Source organism: Lepidochelys olivacea (genome assembly GCF_965140295.1).
Source record: "Lepidochelys olivacea isolate rLepOli2 genome assembly, chromosome: 16".
In the NCBI taxonomy this organism is placed as follows: Eukaryota; Metazoa; Chordata; order Testudines; family Cheloniidae; genus Lepidochelys; species Lepidochelys olivacea.
This window is the reverse complement of record NC_140426.1, coordinates 14,326,507-14,350,530: the sequence shown is the minus strand read 5'-3', so window position 1 is coordinate 14,350,530 and position 24,024 is coordinate 14,326,507. Positions and strand designations below refer to the sequence as shown.

General features: G+C 45.5%; 2 protein-coding genes across 7 annotated transcripts in view; one reads left to right on the top strand and one right to left on the bottom strand.

The window, feature by feature from the left end:
- The window catches only part of SLC25A25 (solute carrier family 25 member 25), a 35,603-nt gene extending 26,562 nt beyond the window's left edge, over nucleotides 1-9,041 (top strand). For 3 of the 6 annotated variants that reach the window (XM_084649672.1, XM_084649673.1, XM_084649676.1), the window contains exons 2-11: nucleotides 489-615; nucleotides 722-809; nucleotides 1,517-1,552; nucleotides 1,936-2,047; nucleotides 3,311-3,469; nucleotides 4,263-4,415; nucleotides 4,873-4,980; nucleotides 5,259-5,426; nucleotides 5,873-6,023; nucleotides 6,495-9,041. In XM_084649672.1, the coding sequence (XP_084505798.1) occupies nucleotides 489-615; nucleotides 722-809; nucleotides 1,517-1,552; nucleotides 1,936-2,047; nucleotides 3,311-3,469; nucleotides 4,263-4,415; nucleotides 4,873-4,980; nucleotides 5,259-5,426; nucleotides 5,873-6,023; nucleotides 6,495-6,679 (1,287 nt within the window). In that variant the 3' untranslated portion in view covers nucleotides 6,680-9,041. The remainder of the gene's footprint in view (nucleotides 1-488; nucleotides 616-721; nucleotides 810-1,516; nucleotides 1,553-1,935; nucleotides 2,048-3,310; nucleotides 3,470-4,262; nucleotides 4,416-4,872; nucleotides 4,981-5,258; nucleotides 5,427-5,872; nucleotides 6,024-6,494) is intronic. The other 3 variants (XM_084649674.1, XM_084649675.1, XM_084649677.1) reach the window with 1 other exon arrangement.
- A 2,148-nt stretch (nucleotides 9,042-11,189) lies between these two features.
- Nucleotides 11,190-22,249, bottom strand: LOC311532132 (alpha-1-acid glycoprotein 1-like; the record flags this gene model as incomplete). The annotated part of the gene is made up of 6 exons (XM_084650331.1): nucleotides 21,989-22,249; nucleotides 20,664-20,806; nucleotides 19,045-19,118; nucleotides 18,238-18,348; nucleotides 14,774-14,877; nucleotides 11,190-11,309 (listed from the first exon to the last, which is right to left on the bottom strand). The coding sequence occupies exons 1-6, from the start codon at nucleotides 22,100-22,102 to the stop codon at nucleotides 11,190-11,192; spliced, it is 666 nt and encodes a 221-aa protein (XP_084506457.1). The 5' UTR covers nucleotides 22,103-22,249.
- Between the last annotated feature and the right edge of the window lie 1,775 nt (nucleotides 22,250-24,024).

The window sequence follows — 24,024 nt, the reverse complement described above, 5'->3', positions numbered from 1 at the left end:
ACTCTTCTTTAACTAAAAGCTTGGATTGGGAGGGGGAAAATCTGCCTGAGGTTCTATGATCCAAGCCTCCTGCAGTCCTAGTGCTTCTATTTGAATCTCAGACAGAGGCCTGAACAATTCTAATCTACGGCATAGGGGGCTGTATATTACTACAGGTCTGACACTTACCTATGCAACAGATATTTAGCTAGTTATGAGTAATCCAGTCTGTATGCTGACTTGTGAAGATATGTGCCTGGAATCAATTTGTCCTTGCCTTCCTGCCCTCAATTTGCTGCACACATGATTGGCACAGTTCCATGCTGATCACTTCCTGGGTAAAGCGGAGCCCAGTTTGGAGGGGAACTTTTCTCGATGCTGCATGTGCGTCCTACTGTCTGTCTAGTTAACTGATTAGTGTTACGTGGGGGAGGGGTCTTAAAGAAGAAGGATGGGGTAAACCTATCTGAATGAGCAAGGAACTGATTGTTTTGATGTCCCCAAAACAGAAAATTGTGAAAGCTGGAGACAAGGACCTGGATGGGCAGCTGGACTTCGAGGAGTTTGTTCACTATCTCCAAGATCATGAGAAGAAACTGAGGCTGGTCTTCAAGAGCTTGGATAAAAAGAATGATGGTGAGGCTCTTCCTAATAGTCCTAGACGATCACTGGCCTCCACAGGCCAACCTGACAGCCTCTTCGGGTGAATGGTCTCTGGGCTCACTGGCTTCTATCTTTGCAGGCCGTATTGATGCCCAGGAGATCGTGCAGTCCCTCCGGGACCTGGGAGTCAAGATCTCCGAACAGCAGGCCGAGAAGATCCTCAAGAGGTGAGTGTTCAGCTGGCTCCTACTCCTCAGTTTGCACATACGAGAAGGAAATGTAAAGAATGACCTTATCTCCACTTTCCTCCCGGTATACTCTCCCTAATGACGGCAGCTCTCCCTCCTCGGACCTGTCCCTTCTCACTGCATTTTTTCAATCTTCTGTGTATTGAAAACTGTAGCGCACTATGGAGGCTGAAGAACAACCACCCATTTGGTCAGTAGGCTTGAATCAAAGGTGGGGGGAATAAAGAGCAAGAACATTGGTCAAATAGAATGAATAAGAATAGTGACTTGTGATGCTAGATCAGACCCCTGGGCTATAAAGATGGTATTCTGTCTCCAGCATGGCTACCATCTGATACTTCTGGGGAGGTGGGAATTACATCTATGCACAGTCCTCTTCTAGGTTCTGAGGCGTTCATAGAATGAATGGAGAAGAATGCTTGTAGTCCCTCACCCCCAGATCTTAGAGCCTTGCAGTTAAAGATCCTTCGCTAGCCTGTTGTGGAGAAGGGCATGTACTTGATCATACCAGCATCCCGTGTGCCTCTACCCTGTCATCCACAGCTTGCTGCTCTGGAGAGGGACTGTTTACTTGCTATACTGAAATGCTTAGCACTATGCTGCTAACACTGTAACAATCACTTATTTGTCCTGTTTTTCCTCTTTCCTTTGCCATCCTTCCCTCTGTCTGTTTGCCTGTCTGTCAGAATAAGGACAGGCCATTTCTGGGGTCCTGTCACCTAGTAAGTACCTGTGTAACTTTAGTCTCTGCCAGTTCCTTATCTTCTCTGCAGTGCCGGAGGGATTTTTTGTTTTGTGTTTTTTTTGTTTTGTTTTCTAACCATGGTGGGAGGGGGCACAACAAATCCTTTGGTGTGGCTAGTGGGGAGGGAGAAAATGAGCCATATTCCCCGACTCTGTGTGGCTTGGGAGGAGAGGATTCCCTAGCAGCGTCTTGTACCTTTCAACGCTTGTAACACTTTCCAGTAGTTGCCCTGTGAAGGTTTTACTTTGGGGCGAGGGGAGGGGCCCTGAATAACCCAGGGGGAGGTGAGGAGGAGTTTCTCCCTCAGTGAGGCCATGCACCCATCTCCTGTTCATTTGCTTGTAATACACTTTTTTGCAGCATGGATAAAAATGGAACTATGACAATTGACTGGAACGAGTGGCGAGACTATCACCTGCTGCACCCAGTGGAGAACATTCCTGAGATCATCCTATACTGGAAGCACTCCACGGTAAAAGAAATAAAAATTCCTCCACCAAAGCAGGCCTGATCCTTCTCCAATTTCTTGATAAGAGTGACACTTCCCAGCAGCACTTACCAAGTCCCCATCATTCTCTTCTTGGTTCAGTAGCTGCCTTCTAGCTCTAGAAGCCTGGTCGCTTTCTGCTTCTCCGTTATCTTTTTTATATATCTCCTTGGCATGGCTTCTGCAGTCCCTGGCACAGGTGACAACTGGACCTTCTGAGGGAGGGAAAAGTGAGCAGGTTGACTTGGATCACAGCTCTGAGAGCTCAGACCAGTTCCTGCTAGTTCAGGACCTGCCAATACCAGAAATTAATACGACAGGCACCAGCCCTTCCTTGATATATTTATTCAGTGCTTTTTATAATGTGTAATGAGAGCAGACTGGCTGAGTGCCAGAAGGTTCAAAAAGCTTCAGATCTTTTTCCACGCCCCACTGCCCTTGGTTGGTCACTTCGATCATTAAAGTTAGGCATTCTGTACTGGGGCAGCCCAAAGGGTTGGCAAGTCCCTAGCCTCCTGAACTGGAGTCATTAAAATGTGAAGGGTCCCCATGTCCTATTAGATCATGAATGGTATGGAAGAAGTGTCCTTTACCTCTCCCATAACCCCCAGTTCTTGTGTTAGCTGATGAAATTAGTAGGCAGCAGATTTAAAACAAACAAAAGGAAATGCTACTGCATGCAACACACAGTCAACCTGTGAAATTCGTTGCCATGGGATGCTGTGAAGGCCAAAAGTATAAGTGAGTTAAAAAAAGAATTAGATAAGTTCATGAAGGATAGGTCTGTCAATGGCTGTTAGCCAGGATGGTCAAGGACTCAATCCTGTACTCTGGGTGTCCTTAAACCTCCAAATGCCAGAAGCTGGGGGTGGATGACAGGGGGTGGATCTTTTGAAATTAGCCAATTTGTTCATTCCCTTTGCAGCATCTGGCACCAACCCCTGTCAGATATGATCAGACTGGACTGACCCAGTATGGCTATTCTTATGTGGTGGTGATTTGCATATTCTCTGGCACTGGCAGTTCCTTTATTGTTTGTGGTCAAACACATCAGCTACGCTTTGCAAACAGACTGGGAATTTGAATATTAAGCTCATGTTCAGTGCTTTACAGCTATTTATTTAAGTATTCAAGCTATGGGAAGTTGTAAGTGACTGACTGCGGGACCTCTGAGGACGTGACAAGAAGCTACCTACCTAACTCTATCCTTCCAAGCACTTCTCAACACCTCTGTTCTTTCCTTTGCAGATCTTTGATGTGGGAGAGAATCTGACAGTCCCAGATGAGTTCACAGTGGAAGAGAGGCAGACGGGTATGTGGTGGAGACATCTGGTCGCGGGTGGAGGTGCAGGTGCAGTGTCCAGAACCTGCACGGCTCCATTGGACCGGCTAAAAGTACTCATGCAGGTAGGGCAAAAACCAAGGACAACTTTGTTTTATCAAGGTGCACATGCTGCTTCCCTTAGGGCACTGGTCCAATTAAATGGATCCTAGCAGCAGACCTGAAACTGTCTGTCCAGACAAGTGACTGATTCTGGTTGGACTCAGTCTCATTACTTCCACATTGGAGTGTGGCAGCCTTTTGGTCTGTACCAAATATCATTTCTAGCTGTGTAAAAGCCATTCTTGACCTGTTAGTTGTCACAATGTTATGAAAACTTTAGGAGCTGAGCAGATGAGAGCGCCATCGCTGGTCCTAGCTAAACCATCTTGTACCTTACAGCCTTGGGAACTCTTAGTTCCATGGAACTGGTTCAAGAGGAGTCGCTGATTTGAGAACCGGCCCCTGGAAATGACTGAGTTGACTTGTAGGGCAGAGATAAATGTAATCAACCTTACGCAGCAGGGATTTGGACTTTGCTTAGGCATGCAGTCATTAGTGACTGTCCTTGTCTCTTAACTGAGAAGCCTCTTCTCCCTGTACCAGAGCTCATGGCTGTGAGGGTGTCTGTGCAAGAATGTTTCCCTCCCCTTCCTGCTGTGATGGGTTGGGGGCTCAGGTGGATTAATCAATTAACTGATCACAAACTTAAAACCCAAAAATCCCCCCCCCCCTTTTTTAAAATAAATGTTGTCTGGGAAGGGTTAAAGCTTGCTAAATCTCTGGGTAGATAAGAAATGCCCTTTGTCCTTGGATTACAGGCAGCTGTGGCAATCAGGACTAGCATTAATCAGAATTCTCCCCCTTCCTCCCTGCCAGGTCCATGCCTCCCGCAGTAACAACATGTGCATCGTTGGTGGCTTTACCCATATGATCCGAGAGGGCGGGCCCAAGTCGCTGTGGCGGGGAAATGGCATCAATGTCCTGAAGATTGCGCCAGAGTCTGCCATCAAATTCATGGCTTATGAGCAGGTAAGGGAAAGGTCATATTGAAGCTTAGACCCAAGGCCACGTGGGAGCTGGAGGAGCCTTTTCATCCGAGTGATTGCCCAAAGTAGAGCCATGTAACGGATGGTAACCCACCAGTCAGGATATAAATGTATGGTGCCTCTAGGAAGACTGAGGGCAGGCAGAGGGCATGAGCTCTATGCCCAGGCCTGGCTATCTCCTCTCTCCAGTGGTGGGAACAGTGCCTTTCACACCTCACCCCCTGGCAGAGCTGGAGAAATGGGCAGCATTAAGTCACAGAGAAGTGATGGAGTGCATGGCTGGAACAGAGTTGGTGTTCACACTTCCATCTCCAGCTTGTGACAGACCCAGCAAGTGAAAAGGGAGGTAGCTTGTGGCCCATGCTGAGGAGGGAAGGTGTTATGTGGTCCAGCCAGTCAGAGAAGCCCCCCTCTATTATAATCTTTCTTCGCTTCTACAGATCAAGCGGTTCATTGGCACTGACCAGGAAATGCTGGGAATTCACGAGCGGCTAGTGGCTGGTTCTCTGGCAGGGGTCATTGCCCAGAGCAGCATCTACCCAATGGAGGTGAGGCTGGCAGCTGGCATCCTGCTCCATGACATGGGGGACGGGATGGGGAGTCATTAAATGGAGAAATTGATGTGTGGTAATGTGAGCTGAATGCCACATTGTGAGGCTAATTGTGTTGGGTGTTAAAGGCAGTAACAGGGCTCTAGCAATGCATGAAATGGAGTTGCTGGCACTCCCTGTGGTGGTGTGCTCCCTTCATGACATTACTGTGACCTGTTCCTGCTCCCAGTGTGGTTGTAGGCATTCACAGTGTGCGTGTTCTTGTGCTGTGTTAGGTTCTGAAGACCCGAATGGCCTTGCGGAAGACAGGACAGTATTCAGGCATGCTGGACTGCGCCAAGAACATCCTCTCCAAGGAGGGAATGGCTGCCTTCTACAAAGGCTACATCCCCAACATGCTAGGAATCATTCCATATGCTGGTATTGACCTGGCAGTCTATGAGGTATGGCGCCTGCCTGGCTTCTCTGGGGCTGGGACATCTCACTTTTGGGACAAGCAGGGAGATGTAGTGCCTGTCGCTAACGTAGGAGTATAAAACCCTCCTGGTTAAATTCTGCACATGCCCCTCGAGATTAACACACATGGCCTAGGGGAAAAAAAGGTAATGCCAGCACAAGCCTTGTGGCAATCTATGGCCCTGCCCTTTGGATGAGGGAGTCGCTGCAGCAAAGCTGCTAACTAGTGTCTTTCACAGATGGTGGTGCAGTGGCAGCAGCAGCTGCTCAAGAAAATCTGACAAGCTAGGATCTTCTCTTCTGCAGTTATTTCTAGTTGACGTTGCATAGATCTCCACAAGCCTCCAATCCCAGCTTCTCTCCTCATGTGGGCCAGTCTCTTGATGCTCTACGCCCTGTCCTTCTCAGCTAACACCTGACTTATTTCTTCCAGACATTAAAAAATACCTGGTTACAACGCTATGCTGTGAACAGTGCTGACCCTGGAGTGTTTGTTCTCCTGGCTTGTGGCACCATCTCCAGCACCTGTGGGCAGCTAGCCAGTTATCCCCTGGCTCTCGTGAGAACACGCATGCAGGCTCAAGGTAAGAACTGTTCTGGAATTCCAGAGAGTCTGGACTGCCACTATGTTCGCATCAGTGGAGTTCTGGAAGGACTTGTAAAATTAAGGCATATTTTAATGTTTCTGTGCAGCTCAACTCTGGGATATCTGTTGGCCAAGGATCAAGAAGGATGTGAACTTTGTGCCATTCTTGGCACTGGGACCCAGAGCCCCTATAACAAAGCCATTTTTTCATTCTCTTTACCTGTGTGCTCTAGTCAGCCCATGAGAGTATGTGGGGGTGGGTGTGTAAGTAAATGGCAGGCATATGTGGCATGGCCTCATTCTGCTGCCTAATCACACACTGTCATGTAACTATATGGCCAGTGTACCTCAAGAATCTGTCCTCATGTGAGTGCAATAAACAAATCTAACACATCCCTTTTGAGATGGGCATTTTCTTACAACATGCCTTAATCCATGCTCTATTTATTTCTTGTGGTTTCTGTTGTAGCTTCAGTGGAGGGAGCTCCAGAGGTGACAATGAGGGGACTCTTCAAACACATTCTAAAGACAGAGGGAGCATTTGGCCTCTATCGGGGTCTGGCCCCGAACTTCATGAAGGTGATCCCAGCCGTAAGCATCAGCTACGTGGTTTATGAGAACTTGAAGATGACTCTGGGGGTGCAGTCACGGTGACCAGGAGACGACAAGGATTCTGAACTCTGAAATCTTGGGCTGTAATCCTGGGGTGTATAGCCATCTCTCATTCTGTGAATGTGTCGACACTAAGCTGACTAAGCAAAGCTGTGAAAACCCAGTTGTGTGTGAGTTGGGATGGAGAGGATTTGGTGTCCTCTGCCATCTTGCTACTCAAGAGCTCTGCTTAAACCATCAAGTGGTCCTTCAAGCATACAAGGGACCAATTGGGAGACCAGGGGATCAACTCCTTGTTGTGTCTAAAGCTGCGAGTTTGAGGTCAGTTTCCAGCAGCCTAGTAGAGTGGGGATCTTGCATGTAGGAACAGAGCTGCTGGCTTAGAGATTTGTAGCAGCTTTTGACATGCTGAAGGAGTTTCTTTTTCCATTGTTTAGCCTCCTACCTGTTTAAAATTGTACAAACTTTGTGTTGGTGCTGCCACCACACAGACTTATTTATTAAGTTTACATGTATTTCTTTGGGTAGGAGACATTCGTGTTCTGCTTCCAAGACACTGACATGGAAATGTAACTTTTAAACTGTACCAGTTTTGAGGGCTGGTGAGCAGTAATTCCTCCGCTCAGGCTGAAGGTTACTTAGGCCAGCCTGGTGGCAAATTAGGATTATTTATTTTTATAGGGCAGATCAAGTCTCTCTCATAAACCTGCTAACAAGATGCACTTACTAACAGAAGCAGCAGACTAGCGCCCGCACGCCTGCATTGCTGCATGCTAGATGGGTTTGTCATTCATGCCCAGCAGAGTTTTGGAAAGGGAAGGACTGTTGCCTTGATGCATGGCTTCACTGAATAACTGACTGCACTCTGCTGCTCTTGTCCATCTCTGTAGCTGGGCTCCTGGTACAGCATGGGAGAAGGCTCTTCAGCCTGCGTGGCACTCTGAACAAGGTTCTGCCTGGTCCCAAGGGGGGGTCGACTGACCCTTTCCAAACCCTGCAGCTAAGCTGCTATTTATCCCTCTTTAGATCTCTTTGTAGACTGGAGTTAGGGTTTGCATTTGAGGGACAGGGATTTCCCAGGCTAGGAGTAATTCTGTTGTGGGAAGGGATGTTAGCTGACATTGGGAGGAGGTTGGGTTCGTCAGGGGTTTGAAGACGACGGCTTGCGTTTTCTCCCAGAGGGTGCTTTTTGTAGGCGGAAGGGAAAGGAATGGCTTTAAAATTTTCTGACTGTATTATGGACTACTTCAGTCTATAGGATCAGGCTTCTGGGGCCCAGGAGATCCTCATCCAACTTTTGATTTTGGGGCAAAATGGACCAGCGTCACATTCCACTGATGTCATACTGCTTAAATCATATTTATTTTGTATTTATTTAAACAGAGTTATGTCAAACTATTTTTATAGACTTGTTTAAACATTGTTACTATCCTTGTATTTCTCCTATTTAAAGTTGTGTAGTATTTTTCTTACCCATTTGCACCTTTACCATCACACAGCTCAGCAGCAGGGGAAGACACTGAGGTCACTAGTGTTCTCTTCCCCTAAAGCCTGAGCTGTTCTTTTTATATCTGGGGTGGTTATTGAGGGGCCTCAGTCAGTCAAGAGAAATTCCCTGTAGCAGTAAGCCATAGAAGAGAGGGGAACTGATTAGCTAGAAAACAGTGCACTGTGACAAGGGACACGGATTTTGAGGCTTGCCTTACTCTGGAATTGCCTCGCATGTGTGTGAGTGAGAGGATTTCCTGTGGATGGCTGTGGATCCTGTGGATGGCTCAAGCTGGGGAAATGGAAGGTCTGTGTATGTTGATGTCTCAACGGCTAATTGAGAGAGGGTTGATTGGAATTTTTGTGGGGGAGGTAAAAAATCTCAGGGATTTAAAATAAAAAGACAAAAGTTGCCAGTTTTCAGAAACATGGAAGGAAACTTGCACTTGGATACAAGCTGCTGCAGTTCTGTTTGAGGGCGAGTGGGCAGGCCTGCTGCTGAGTCCCAGTGGTCCTCACACACACAGGCACTAATGGAGAAGTTTGGGTGTGGGAGCGGGAAGGGCTTCATTAGGCACTCCTGACAGCTGCTCCTGGTGTGACAGGCTTTGGCGGTATGGAGAACCTTCAGTCCTTAGGTACTCTCCTTGCTGTCTGTTCTTGCCAGATGGAAATCTAACTTCGTACCTGGATTAGTGACATGATTTTTTTTCCACCTCCCCCTTCGAGACCAACTGTTAATTCTGCAGTGGCTCCTTCCTACCAGTGTGGCCTAATGGGAATATTCTGAATACAAAAATCAATGCAAAATGTGACTGTCTTTGTAGTTGTAACTGGAAGTTGTCAGAACACAAATATAACCAATGAGATTCCTCACGGAGGGAACAGTCTGCTAATAAAGGTCTATCAAAGCTACCATGTGCCTGCCTTTCTCTGAGTGTGCACCACAGGTGCTGTGCGAGTGTCTGTGGGGCCAGTTTTTTCCTAAAAACCCCTTTCCTTCACTGAGGGTAATTGACAGCAAGGCTGTCAGAGCAGAATCCCCTTTGAATCCTAAGTCAAGGGAACACCTGGGTATAACCAGAACTAAATGTTTACTGTGGCAATGAGAATGAGTCAGGCATATCCTATTACCAACCTATTGTCTGTGCAGTGGGCGCTGGTGAATCCCGGTTCTCATTATGTTCAAGAGCTGGATCTTTTTTCTGCATAGAGGATCTGTAGTTCATTTTATTTAGTCTGACTGCACCGTCAAGGTATCAGCACTCGGGTTTTAAAGGGCATTGTCCTGATGTGCTTTTTACAGTGTCCATTAACAATGAAGTGCTCTATGTGGAGCACTGGAAGACCATTCAAGTACAGTAGCTGGTGCAGAACATGGCCACCCACCTGCTTAGCAAAATTAACCACGGGGACCATTTTACACTAGCCTTCCAAGGACTGTGCTGGCTCCCTATGTACTTCCAGATGTTTGAGGAGTTTTATTCATTTGTAAAACCTTAGCAAGGTTGTATCCTAAGTATCTGAGAAACTGCCTTTTGGAGTTGAAATCAGCTGAGGCATTTGAGTTAGCATTCCTTAGATTGGATCCTCTAGTCTAAAGGCTAGTGGCAATTATCAGTGGAGAGTGTTACTGAGTTAATGGCCTCCTGTTGAGCACTCAACTAGACTCTGTCCTTTGGGGCATAGTGCTAAGCCAGCCTGTCAGTCTGGTAGAGGTGTTTTTAATTGTGGGGCTGGCCCTGTACCTGGTCCCTGAGATCATGAGGGGCACATCTGAGAGATTAAAAACCTCTACAATTCCATTTTCATTAAAGGAACCACTAGTGACACCTATTCTCCCTCTCCCCTATTTAGAGAAATGAAGGAACAAAACTGATTAGTGAGCACTGCAATTTCAAATACCTACCACCCTAGAACTAGGAGGGATTAGCTCTGTGGAGAGAGGATTTACTTTCTACTCCACCTTTTCCTTGCATTTCTTATGATCTGTTTCATCCCAAAGGAGGAGGAAAGTTAGTTTAGGGGCTTAAGCACTGGACTGGAACTAAGGCAAACTGAGTTCCATTCCTGGTTTTGTCACAGGTGAGCCAAGCCATGGTGAGTCACTTAATCTGTACATTTTAGTTGGCTCAAGAACAATAAAACTTCCCCACCTCACAGGGCTGTGACATTACATTAATGAACTGATGTGAGGTGCTCATGTAAGGCCACCCAGGCTTTCTCTGGGAAAGCCTGTAATAAAATGCTCTGCTATTTGATTCTCTGGTTTTGATATGCTGGAGTTAGTGGGAATTAGGCTGTTCATGACATCCCTCTTATTGAAACAATTCCATTTTTGAATGATGGAACCCCCACTGGTGTAGGCTCCTAGAGATCTGACATGGTCATCGTTTTTGCTAACCTAGTGGTCAGCCAGTTTCCCTTGCCCATTCTACTAGGACCTTGAAATGGGCAAACATCCTTTGGACCTGGGATTCTAATTCACGTCTACAAGTTTTAGAAAGGAATTTCCTCATAGGAACAGATAACTAATTCTGGTGGCCAAGTTTGTGACCAAGTAAGCTTCAATTTTACGCTTTGGCCTGCTGTACACTATCCAGCTGTTTGAAAGGAAAATAGAAATGAGGCTTTCCCCTGTGTATGACATTCACTGTGCCTTCAAGCTCCCCACAGACAAGGTACCGTAACTTTTAGAGCAGTAGCAGTACAGGAGTGCCCTCTTCTGGTGATCACAACACTGCGTGGCATCAATGCCTTTCCACAGTGGAAATATTTTCCCATTTGGTGCTGTTGAACCATCAGTGTAAACTCAGCGCTCTGAGCCAGCAGTGAAGAAATGTCCAAGTTTCACGCTGGTTTGCAACCATGGTTACAGCCATTTGTCCAGCATGTGGAAAGTTGGCCTATTAACTGTCTATTTGCAAATAACTAGGAAAATCAAAACTAGCTGTGATCTCTCTTCACTAACCCTGATCTATCTATCTAGTAGAACAACTCCCCTGATGTTGCATCAACAATACACAGCAGAAATAATTAGGAAAACTTTTATTTGCTGCAGAGGTTAAGTGGTCAGTTGCTGATGTCCAGCTCCGCTAGCTTCAGAGTTATCCTTGGACTGCATCTGGGGTCTCCTTGCCTGGGGAATCGTTTGTCTGGTTTCTTTCATTTGGCACAGCTCCTTCTGAGAAAAATATGCAGCGAATACAATTGATGTCAGTATGGCACCAACAAGAGAGTTCTCCAGAGCAACAGGATCACTTTTTTTTTTTTCTTTGAGTTTTTGCTCAGCAATAAATTAGCCCCCAAAGGAACTGGGTCACCCTGTTGGGAGAAACTGGGCCTGTGTTAATTGTGTGCTTTACCCATGGTTAACATTGTTACAGTAGCTGTAACCTCTCCTACGCCATTCCCTGGATTCTGCTGATCTGTGATCACAGAACTTTTTTCTTTTTCTGGGTGGGATTAGAACTGCAGCTAACAGTTCTTCTAAATCTGTAATATAAAGTAGGAACTATACGTAACAACAGTAATGCTACTTTGTGACCTCTACATTAAGCATGCCCTAAAGTGAATATGGGAAAACAACTATATGAATTAAAAAGGGTGAAATCCTTTTTTTAGAAGCTCGAGGAATTAGGTAAAAAATTGTACTCTTAAAAGACGTACTGAAGTTAAATCCCCCGTCAACATATTTCTTTAACTATATTAATATTGATGTCCTAGATTGAAAATGTAACATTTTAAAACCTGTTATGCTTGTTACTACTTCTGCTCTGTTCACTTGCATTTCTTTCAGCCTGGCTAAGGAAAATCAAAGTCAGTCCTAGTTTTGGTATAGTCACTTTCACTTTTAAATTTTTAGGGCTGCAGAGGTTTTGGGTCTCAGACTCTGCAGGGGAATCTTTCTTTCTTTATTTGAAAGCACCTGTGTTCATCAGAACTTTGAAAAAACAAGACTGATCTGCACTATTCCTATTGGTTTTTCTGAAACTTATGATTTTTACCAGAACTTAAATTTGGTCCAAATGTAGGGTTGTCCCTTTAAGTTTACAACAACCCATAATTAGCTTGTTGGGAACAAGTCGCTACCTCCACAGGTGATTACAAATTGGCTTACCGGGAGAGCTGGCTGCTCAAAGGGGAAAGAAGGAGCAAATCGAGACACAGGCTTCAGGTTGTCTGACTATTCTTTCTAGAATTCTGTTCAATTTAGTAGTGGCAACTGTTTCAAAGCTTTCCTTTCAGTAATTTGTTTCCCCTTGACCTTAATTGTCATATGAAAGTGTGGGAGATTCCCCATGAGAAATTCCTCTATTACTCTGGTGTGGAAGTACTCAAATTCTCTCTGGGACTAGGCTTTCTCTACTAACCTTTAAGTGGTGGGCTGCCTAATGAGACCACCTGAAGCTGGATTCAGGTACTAATTAGGAACAGACATTCCTGAAGAAGCAGAGGAGATGGCACTGGATCACATATGGTAAATTGGTTAGTCTCTAAGGTGCCACAAGTCCTCCTTTTCTATATGGTAAGAGTTATCCCTGCACCACCATTTTGTCTGGAAAAGAATGTATGCCTGCCAGGACTATAAAGTTACCTAGAGATCTTAGTAGTTTGTTTGGACATAAGCCTCTGAACCAGGTGTGTATATTAACTGGAACAGGGAAAGGGTCTGGCTCTACTGTCTTGAGCTATGTTCTTATTAAATCTTTCAAATTCCAGCACCCTTGGGCTATTTCTTGGGTGGGAGACCTCCTAGAAAACCCCAAACTTCTATAGGAAGTGGGGCTGGTTGTTCAGTGGGGACAGGGAGTGCTCTTCCTTTGGAATCAGTACTGAAGGAATGCTTTGGAATGGAAATGGGGGCAGGAGGGTGGATGATGTGCTGTTGAAGAGTTTTGTCTTTCAGCTGACACTTTCTGCCGATCCAGACTGAGATCTGTAGCTTTAAATTCCGGTCTGAGTAACTTTTTCTGGCTAAATTAGCTCCTGCAGGGTCAGCTAGTTTTAGCATTCTTCATTTCCTGCTATGTCCTAAACCAGGGTTCTCAAATTTTTGGGGGCTCCGCACCCATTTGTAAATGTTTATGGCCTGTTGCGACCCAATAAATAACCTGGGGGTGGAGGCCCTGGGACCAAGCTATAACTAGGCATTATAGGACCCAGGGTGAGCAAGCACCCTGATTTTTTTTTTTTTTTTTTTTGGGTTGTGTTCCCCCCGAACCCAGACAAGCTGGGTGGCCAGCTGAGGAGTTGGGCGGAGGTGGCGCTCCCTCCGAGCCCAGCCACGTGGGGCTGGCCTGACCAAGCCTCACTGACCCAAGCTGCCCCCGTAGCTTTGTACCTTGGGTGGCTGCCCCACTTGCCCCACCCTGGTTATGGCCCTGCCCTGGGGTGGTTTTGGTTAGATCCTGCCCTGGGGGGTGTCCTGCCTGGGCACTCACCCCACAGTGGCAGCTCCTGTGCTGTGGGGCTGGCTGGGCTCGGCTCTCCACTTCAGGTATTGCGACCCCTGGGCTTACAGTGCCACTTAAATTGGATCCCTCCTGCCCCCCTGACTGGATCATATTTGTGTGAGTGGACTTGTGACCTGCCTCTTGGGGTTGCAGTGCCACTCACTCAAATTTGGCCTACCCAAATTCCTGGGCCAAACCTGAGTGGTGCTGGGACCCCAGAGATGGCAGTGCCTGGAGCAGGGAGGCGAGCCCAGCCAGCCCCATAGGACAGGAGCTGCCACATGAGACTCTAACACATTCTGGTGATCCAATTTTAGGTTTTGACCCATGGGTTGAGAAACCCTGTTCTAAATTGTTGTGCAGTGTGGTGTTAGCAGTTGCCATGTTCCTCCCCACAGATGGCTCCATTTTAGTGATAAGTGAGTTGTTCCTTGAATGTGTGGCTTATAAATTACTCTGATATGAATGATACTATAGAAATGTAAGATATTATAGATAGTGGAAGGTTGCGTCTGTGGGTATATTCTTTTTGTATTTAAATCCTGTACTTAATTCCTGTTCTGAGGGGGGGAGGTGGTGGTTGGGTTTATGATCTTTACAAACTACACATTTTTAGTGCATTGTTCTGTGAATATGTGTGTCCATCACATGAAGATTTGCTTTCTGGGAGTAAAACTTTCAGAAGCACCCAAGTCCCATTTTCAAAAGTGATTTAGACACTTAAGTGTCTAAATCCAATTGATTTTACAAGGACATTTAGGGTCTTAAGTGCCTAGGTCACTTTTGAAAATGGGACTTGAGTGCTTTTGAAATTTTCCCCTGGACTATACATTGCGGTGATCTAAGGCTATTTATTCATTTTTTATGAAACTCCTTGTAGCTGAGGCTGGCCCCTTTTCCCTCCTGGCTCCTGAGGGTTACAATATTGTTGCATCTGAAGAAGTGGGTTATGCATCTGATGAAGTGAGCTGTAGCTCACGAAAGCTCATGCTCAAATAAATTGGTTAGTCTCTAAGGTGCCACAAGTACTCCTTTTCTTTTTGCGAATACAGACTAACACGGCTGTTACTCTGAAAACTGGACTCCTTGTTGTTTTTGTGGATACAGACTAACATGGCTACCCCTCTGAATATTGCTGTGTGGCACTGAAGATGGGGAGAGGATGTTTACTGATCCATAATGAGAACTTTACCTTCTGCCATGGTGCATAAATTATTTCCTCTTCACGAAGGCCCAGACATTTAGCGTGGTCTCTGAATTCCTCCAACTGGGTTTTACTCATGTTTTGGTTCCGGGCTGTTTTAAAAAGGGAGAAATTGCAGCATTAAATATTAGAGAGCAGTTTAGTAGGCGCTCGATGAATATAATTAGTTTAGGCATATAATTTCCATGTTCCTTACCTATCCTCCCTGTTTCTTCATTTCCTCTGTTTGTCACACTTAACCAGGTTGTCCTAGTAAGAGATTCTCTCTCTTCTCCATTCATGTCACTTTATCTGTACTGTGAGTGTTAACCCCCACAGGGTATGTATTTATAACACACTTGTAAAGTTGCACCTCTCTAGCGGCTGGTTCATATAGAGCAGCGGTGTCCAATATGTTCACTACTATCCACATGTGGCAAATAGGCTATTGAATTGTGGCTAATGCATGTGGCTTTTTTATAATGTGGCGAATAAGAAAAATTCAAAACTACAAATGTGGCTAGCATTGAATTTCTATTGGACACCGCTGATATAGAGGATAACAGTATACTATTGCTACTAGCTAATGGTGCTCCTTTAGCTTGTGTAGTAGAGGTCAGTGCTGTGGTGCAGAACATCTGAAGTCCAAATCATGCTGATGATGACTCTTGGTGTGTATGGAAGGCTGTCATATGTTAATCAGTACATGCTCACCTTCCTGATTAACAGGGCATACTGCTTAATACATAATTGCTTCAATGCACCAGAGCTGAGTGGTATATATTTACTGAAAAATTAGTCCTCTGATGTTTTGTGCTAATAAAATGCATTTTCAATTAAGATGGTTTTATAGAAATCAATTTTTCAAGGCACCTAATAATCCCTTTGCTAAAATGTGTGCTTCCCACATTTAGCCTAGAACTCTCTATCTGCAGCTCTTCTGTCACCGGTGCTCTACTTGCTGAGAAGTGAACTTCCAAAGCTACTTAAACCCACCATCAGAGCCTCATTTGGGCTAATATGGCTGGAGAGCCTGAATGCAGCTCAGAGAGGCATGAATCTTACTGGCTTGGTGGGTGTAATCCCATTCTTGAAGACTCAAGTGAGGGAGAGCGGGAAGGAGAACAATTCCCACTTCTCTCCTCAGCTTGGGCATCTGGCTCTCCCGCTCCAGCGTGGCTGGTGTAGTGGGGGATTTGTCTGTTGTGAAATACTTTAACTGCTGCCCATTCTTCATGGTGCTGAGGGACACAGAACCATAACAATGGGCACTTCAGCCTGCTTGCCATGTGACCTGACCCAGACCTACCAGCTGGGGAAGCCCTATCCTCTGTGGTCCCTGGTGATTCCATTCCCCCGCCATGGAGGCAGGCAGGCAGCTCATCTGCCCCTTCCTACTACAGAGCTTTTATGAGGGGAAAGGCCAACACACACTCTCCCAGATTTCTGATAGCTTGGCTTAGTAAATGGCTGGACTGAATCCCAGCCATGTCCCGGGGCTGCATAGGCTCTGGGTGAGTTTTTCCCCTCAGCACTGCTTCTCCTTCTGAGGTACCTCGCTCCCCTGCCGGCTACAGAGAGAAGGCGAGGGGAGAAGGGCCTGTCCCTCCTGTTCCATCCCTCCCCCCCTCCCAGTCAGGGTGCTTGGAGATCTCTGCGGGCACTAGATTGCGGTTTCCCTCTCCCAGCTCAGTCAGCCCCACTTCCTCAAGCAGGATTGAGAACACAGGCACCATCTCAGCAGCTGACTCTAGGCAGTGGTTCTTCAGCCTGTCCCTCCATCCCCCCGAACCACCTCAGCAGAAAAGGAGCCAGGCAGGACTGGAGAGGCTGGCTTCAGTGGCTAGTGATGCCCCCTCTGTTAGGGGAGCACAGAGTTTCCAACTCTCACGATATTTGGTATTTGTGTTTCTTGTGAATATTGCCCTTGTGGTGATTTGGCTGCCATCTTCCATTACTCTCAATGGGATGGAGGCCATAGGCTTCTCTCAGTCAAGATGGCTGCCATTCCCCTTTAGTTTCTGTATGTGGAATTGAGGCTACCCTGAGTCATGATTGTTACCATATCTTATTATTTTCACTGAGATTGAAGCCAGGCTGCACTCTAGGAAGATGGCCACTCTAAGGGCTCTAGGGTTGGGCAAGTGGGCAGGAGTTTGAAGGGGTTGGAGAGGGCCAAGAGGCAGCAAGAGACTGGGGGGTGTGGGAGGGACACAGGTGGGGGAGCCAGAAAGAGGGAAACAGAGAGAGTGGAGGTCAATATAAGGATGAGCATGGGACAGACGATGGAGACAGCATGAAGGGAGAATGTGGGTGGGACAGGAAGGGAAGTGGGAGGGGACGGAGAGGGATAGCATGGCATCACTTGCGATGACAGGAGATAGGATTTGGGGTAAGTGGAGTCCACTTCTAAACAGCTTTGGGTGTACACAATGTGGTGGGAGAAAATGGCATCTTAGCTGCACATTTTTGCTCTAGGATCGGTACCCCAAATCAGTATTTGTAGCCCAAGAAAACCCACTGTACACTAAAAAGCCCCAGGCTGTGGGTTCCATCTGTTCACCCCGTGGGCTGACAGGACGTCTCCTAACGTAAACATTCTAGGTCGCTGGCACCCAGCAGAGGCCATCTTGTGCCAGCACTGCTGAGGAGCCCAGAACGTTCCGCAGTGCTCGGCTGATCCCTTCCCTTCCTGAACCCAGTCACAGTCAGCTAAGGAGCTAAGGACAGCCCCCGTGCTGGTCCAAGCACCACACTACGCTTGGGCATTGCTCTCTAATGCCCCGTATCCTTCACTTGTTCTCCAGTGTCACTTCTGTTCGTCATAAAGGCACCCGCTATAAGCGGCGGGTGGGACTGCCATTATTGTCTGTGCTCGTGCGTTCCCTGTGACCTGCTGAGGGATAGATGTTACAGAAAGTGCTGGGGGTCCTTAGGCAGGTCTCTGACTGCTCTGGAGGGGTGAGGCACTCTGTGGAAAGTGCTGGGACTTTCTTCCTTATGTAGTGGCTTCTGAGCCGGAAGGAGTAAAGAGAAGTTGTACCTTGTGGAGTAGCAGAGTGATCTGGTTGGTGAGGGGGCTTTATAAGTTCCAGTATTGCCAAGCCCAAGTGTGGAAAAAATAATGAATTAGGCCACTTAAAATCATGAGATTGGCTTACAATCATGTGCTTTTACAAAACCAATACATTTTGAGTTTTTTATTGGCATTCTGGTTTTTGAACCTACAGGGTGCACTTGGGTCATATTTTCAAGCTTTTGTTTGTGACTACAATGGCTACAAACTTTTTAAAATGGAGGCTCCAATTTTTATGTATTTCTGTAACTCCAGCAGCTGGGGCTCCAAGAAAACCACCAAATATCATGAGAGCTGGCAACACTGAAAATTCTGACGTAGTTTTATTATATGAGGGTGAAGCTTCTTCATATCCTCAGATCACAGCTTCAAGTTATATTATAATGGGTTTGCATACCATAAAGATACAATCCTGTGTAGTTCTTCTCCTTATGCATCTGGTATTGAATGAGGAAAATCTCTTTGGAACTGCTGTTCATAAGCTTCCCCATGGTGCGCTGGTTCTTGGCTTCGCGAAAACACAGTCAGGGGTTGGGAAGGGGAGCAGTAAGAATATATAATTTGACACAATTCTGTATAACAAGACCTGGTATAAACCTACAAGAATTGCTAACACTGGACAGAGTTTATTGGTCTGATTGCAGATGAATACATGTTTTGCTACCATCTGCTCAGGGATCTGATCATGTGCAGAAAAGTCCTTTCCTGGTGTAGCTTCTTCTATAGGGCCCAGTCCAACTCCCAGCAGTCAGTGGGAGAAAATCTCCCATTGATTTCAATGCAAGGCCTTTAGTTTTTTGGTCTTCTTTTAGATAATGACCTGGGATTTTAAGGAGCCAAAGATGCCTGGCCCTCATCCTAACATGGATGTATGCAGCTGGCTCATGATTCCTTGGTGTGTTCAGCCATAAATGGTTGTGCATGGCTCTCTGACTGCTATCTTATCTCTCTCAGAATGGTGCAAAGAACTGCCCCAATGAGGAGGGGATCATTCCAAGGGTGAATCTGTCCCTCAAGTTCTCAGTGGATTCGGTTACCTGATTCCTCCCTGTACTGAGGCTTCAAATGTGCAATGGAAAATGAGATGCACCCAAGAAACTAATTTATAAACTCCTGACCCCCTCCCCTGTCCACTTGCCCTCCTCTATGTTTAGATAATGATGCCTCTGTGTGCTCCGCTTCCCTCTTGTCATCAGATTCTTACCATACTTGATCAGTGTGGCATTATTGATAGAGACTTCAAGGTAAGTTGAGTTGCTTGAGAAACATTTGTCCCTGCTAAAAAGAGAGGGGGGGGGTGAACATGCTATAACTACAGAGGTGAGGGTAAAGATTCTACTGTCTTGAGACACTTGGAGGCAAATTCTACCATTAGAGTTGAGAGAGAGAGAGAGAGAGAGAGAGTGATTTTTAAGGTCAGAAGGCACCATTATTAGATCATCTAGCTTCTAGCCTTACCTCCTGTATAAGACAAGTCATAGAATTTCACCCAGTTTACCCCTGCATTGAGCCCAATAACTTGTTTGACAAAAGTATATATTTTAGATAGGTGTCCAGTCTTGACATGAAGACATCAAGATATGAGGAGTCCACCACTTCCCTTAGTGCTTGTTCCAGTGGTTAATCACCCCCACTTTGTTTAAAAAGAAAAAGGGGGGGGGGGAAGCTTATCACTAATTTGAATTTCCTGGCTTTGATGGCCAGCCACTGATGCTTGTTATGCCCTTCTCTGGTAGATTAAAGATTCCTTTAGTGCCCAGTATTTTCTCCACAGGAAAATGCATCCGATGAAGTGAGCTGTAGCCCACGAAAGCTTATGCTCAAATAAATTGGTTAGTCTCTAAGGTGCCACAAGTCCTCCTGTTCTTTTTCCCCAGGAAGGTATTTATATAAACTGATGGGAGCTACATGCCTTCATATAGTGCCTAGTGTCTGTGTGTATTACACACACACTGGTGTATTGTGTGGTACATTGGTACACTTATACAAAGTATTTATACTGCAGGGCACTCAGGATATGCCCAGCTTCTTCCACCTGTTTCACATATGCAAGACTGAGGGGAAGAGAGTTTAGTGCCAGACTGATGGCCTATATCTATCCACAGGTCAGAGTGAGCACAAGCAACTGAGGAGGGCTGGGCAAACATGAAGAGGTCCTGCCAGGACCATGATAGAACCTGTTGCTTGGATAGGAGGGATTCAATCTACGGAGGCCAGGGACAGAGCGAGGCAGAGATGGGGCTGCAATGCCTGGCTCATGGTACAGCCCAATGCTGTTTTTACCGTGCATGAACATCCATGGTCTGGCAGATACAGCATAAGCAGGCAGTCTTTGTGTTGCAGGGGACAGTCTAGTACATTAATATGGATGCAGGGTACCTAGCCAGAGATTGATTAGGAGAACAAGAAAGAATCTAACCTGACTGCAAGGACCATGAAAGAGGTCAGAAAAACCAACGGAAAGAAAAAAAAAACAAATACGAAACCAATAGATTCCAAGGCTATAAGGGACCATTGTGATCATCTAGTTTGACTTGCTGTGTAACACAGGCCATAGAACTTCCCCAAAATAATAATAAGATGGCAGGATAAATTAAACTTTTGTAGTGCTGTTAGTAGGAGGCTTAGTCAGACGTGAACTAGTGAGGGAGGAGAGAGAGACATACAGATCACTAGGAAAAAATTACATAGAGAAACTTTTAACAAACGTTCCCTTGTTCCCTCTTTGTTCAGGTGATGCTAATTTATGGTATAAACAAATAAGATAGGTGAGCAGATGGACAAAGGGAAGAAAAGGAGGCATTGAAGAATGAACAGTCTTACACTGTGACATGCTGGTTGATGAGTAACTCCTGCTCCTGCTCAGTAGGGTTCACATCAAGATAACCGTTATCTATCAGCACCATTTCCAGCAGGTGAAAGGGGAACTGAGAGGCACCCGCTATGTAGAACCATTTCCCCAGCAGCTGTGAAGATAAAGGGGGAGGTGGGGGAAGGAGAATAGAATAAGGGACTCTTATGGAGTTCCAAGAGGGAAAATGAATGACTTGTCTTTACATAAGCTTTCCTGAGCAACAGTTCACAAGTACTCCTTTTCTTTTTGCGAATACAGACTAACACTGCTCCTACTCTGAAACTTGTCTTTACAGTGACAAGTCTTGCTCTCATATTCTGCTGTAGTACTGCGTTTTGCCCCGGCAAGTTCTCTCATTAAAACTAGCAAGAGTAGCCAAAAGAGAGAAACAGCATTCTTTAAGGTGGATAAAAATATTGAGTGTGTTGGTTTTTCTAAGGTAGCTTTTCGGGTTTTTTTTTTTCCCCCCTTTCATCCTTGTGTCACTTTTAAATGGTCAGTGAAGTCACATTGTGGGATTTGTTTTGCATTAAAACTTTAATTTATTTTGGAAACTTTTCGAGTTTGAAATTCTGATTTTGAAATATAATCCCAGGGGAATTTGGTGGGGGGGAAAAGAGAACGGGGCTATTACAAAATCCAATGGGACTGAAAATATTTATGAATATGTCAAAACATATATGGATTCTTTCCCATTTTCCATCAGTTCTACTACCGGCTAATGACAGGTTTCAGAGTAGCAGCTGCGTTAGTCTGTATTTGCAAAAAGAAAAGGAGGACGTGTGGCACCTTAGAGACTAACCAATTTATTTGAGCATAAGCTTTCGTGAGCTACAGCTTAGGGTTATGGTCACGAAAACTTATGCTCAAATAAATTTACCAGCTAATATTCACTGTTTATATTGTGACATAATGTAGTACTTAAGTGCTTACAGTCGTGGGATATTTTGGTGACAAATGTACTTGAAATCAGTGTTTGCTACATAGGGAAGTATTGTCCACGTTTTACGAATGGGGAAACCGAGGCATAGAAGATGCATAGATAGTTTGCTGCAGAGACAAAAAGAGAATCCAGGTTTCCTGATTCCTAATCCTGTACTTTAACCTTTTTATCTTGGGTTTTATATTTGAGAGAGTATTATATTGTGATGTAAACTTTGGGTGCTTCACCCTGTAACATAAGACCCAAATATCTTAGTGGATGGTCCCCACTGCCCAGTTCCTGCCTGGTCATTGCATGGAATTGGAGTGTAATCACCAGAAGAAGCAAGACCCTCTGCAAGGCTTTTCTTACCTTGGATGCTGTAGTGTTGTCTGGGATTTGTGGAAGCAGGAGTTCACAGTGCAGGCGCATAGCATTGAGGATATGTGCTAAGCTGAGAAACGTAACAATGCAGGCTAGTGCCATGGCGTCTCTTCAAGGGAGATGAGAGAGTGTGGGAGTAATCCCTCTGACTGAAACGTCTCAGTTTAGGAATCTGTGTATAGAGATTTCTATGCAACTGTTCAACTGTCCAGTTGTGTCAGGGCGAATCTGCTAGGTGCATGTCTCCGAGACAGCCTGTGTAGCATTTGTGTGGAGATGAAGCAATGATGTGCCTTTCCAGGAAATCTCCCAGATAAAAGCTGCATCATTTGCACTGCAGTCTGAGCTTTAATTTGGCCTAAACACTGGCTTTGAGCTAATGCATGTGACATGCTACTTTAAGGTGGTTCTCTGAAAGATATCTGTGAGGGTCTTTGGTTCCACTGCAAAAAGGACTTTGATATCATACGTTGCAAAAGTGAGTGGGCCCAATTACGTGCACACAGGCTGAGATAGGTTGAACCCTGGCAGGGCTGGAACTGCAGTTCTGTGTCATTGTCCTCACATGTGGCTGATTGGGATTTCCTCCAAAGGGCAGTGACTCAGCACCTGGTTTGCATTTTCTACCCCTTGCATATTCCATTCCTGCAGGGTTCTTTTAATCTGTAACCTTCCGGATCCTGCAGTCCTTCCTCACACTGCTCATGGATTTCAGTGGGAGTGAAACACACACACACTGCAGGATGAGGCCATTGGATTTTACCAGCCCAACCAGTTCAAAGATACAGTATGTAGAAATTAAAAACCTTATTAATGGAGAGATTCTATAATGGCTCATCCTCCATTTTATCCCTTCTGTGAAATCCAGGGGGTCAGTCTGTGGTGGCTCTGGTGATGAGTGGGGCAGCGATGCAATATAAACACAGGATGCATCTCTGGCTGTGCGTATTGGAAGGAATGTGTAATGAAATCAAAGCTCTGCAACAACCATTTTTGCAACTGGAAGTCTATTGGCTATTTGACACTGATTTCCCATCCTGCTGCTCCCCTTTCTTCCCATTGCTGAGTCGCTACCTGGATGTAGGGCAAGGTGAAACCTTCAAAGCAAAAGAGAACTCTGCTATCCGTAATGAAGTCCTGGTTAGAAGTTGTGGGGTTTGTGAAATTTCTGGTGACAAAGTATTGAATTCTCAGTTCTCTGTGTGGTAGGGAAATATTCACTGGGAAACTGAGGCACACAGGGACTGACATTTACCGAAAGTCACACAGCAAGTCTGTAGAAGAGGCAGGAATAGTCATAGGCACCAGTCTCCTGATGTCTTGCCTGGTGCCTTAGTATTTTATCTAGGGTTTTATATTTGAGAGATTTTTGTGATGTAAATTCTGGGTGCTGTGCACTCTGTACAACAGATATGAAGACATTAGTGAACTGTCTTCTCCGTACAGTTGTTGACCAGCCTTTGCTTGGAACTGGGGTGTAACTGCCAGAAGAAGCATGACCCTACCTAGGGCTTTTCCTACCTTTAATGCTGTGGTGTTATCGGGTATTTGTGGAAGTAGTTTAAAATCCAAAGGTTGAGCAGTGAGGAGATGTGCTAAGCTGAGAACAACAGCAATGTAGACCAACATAGTGCCAGGGCTTCACATGAAGGGAGGTGGAATAAAATGCACTGGCTGAAGTTGCTCATCTGGGCACAGGAATCTATTTTATTCACCCTCATCTCTATAAAAATCAGCCTGCCACTTTCGGGGGAGTAAATCTACTGTACAAATATACATGTAATAAACTCGTGCCACATTGTATTTGATTAAGTAATGAGGCGTTTTTCTGCGAAATTTCCATGATTTTAAAAAAGTATCTTTTGCATTGAATTCTGCACTTTAATGTGGCGTGAAATAGGCAGCTCTGAGCTTTTTCATGTTTGCAGATGAAACAAAACTCCATGTCATACTGCATTTTTCTGTTGAAAGTTCCTATCACTGACTCCAGGCTTTCAAACCTTATAATGATCCCCAAACATTAA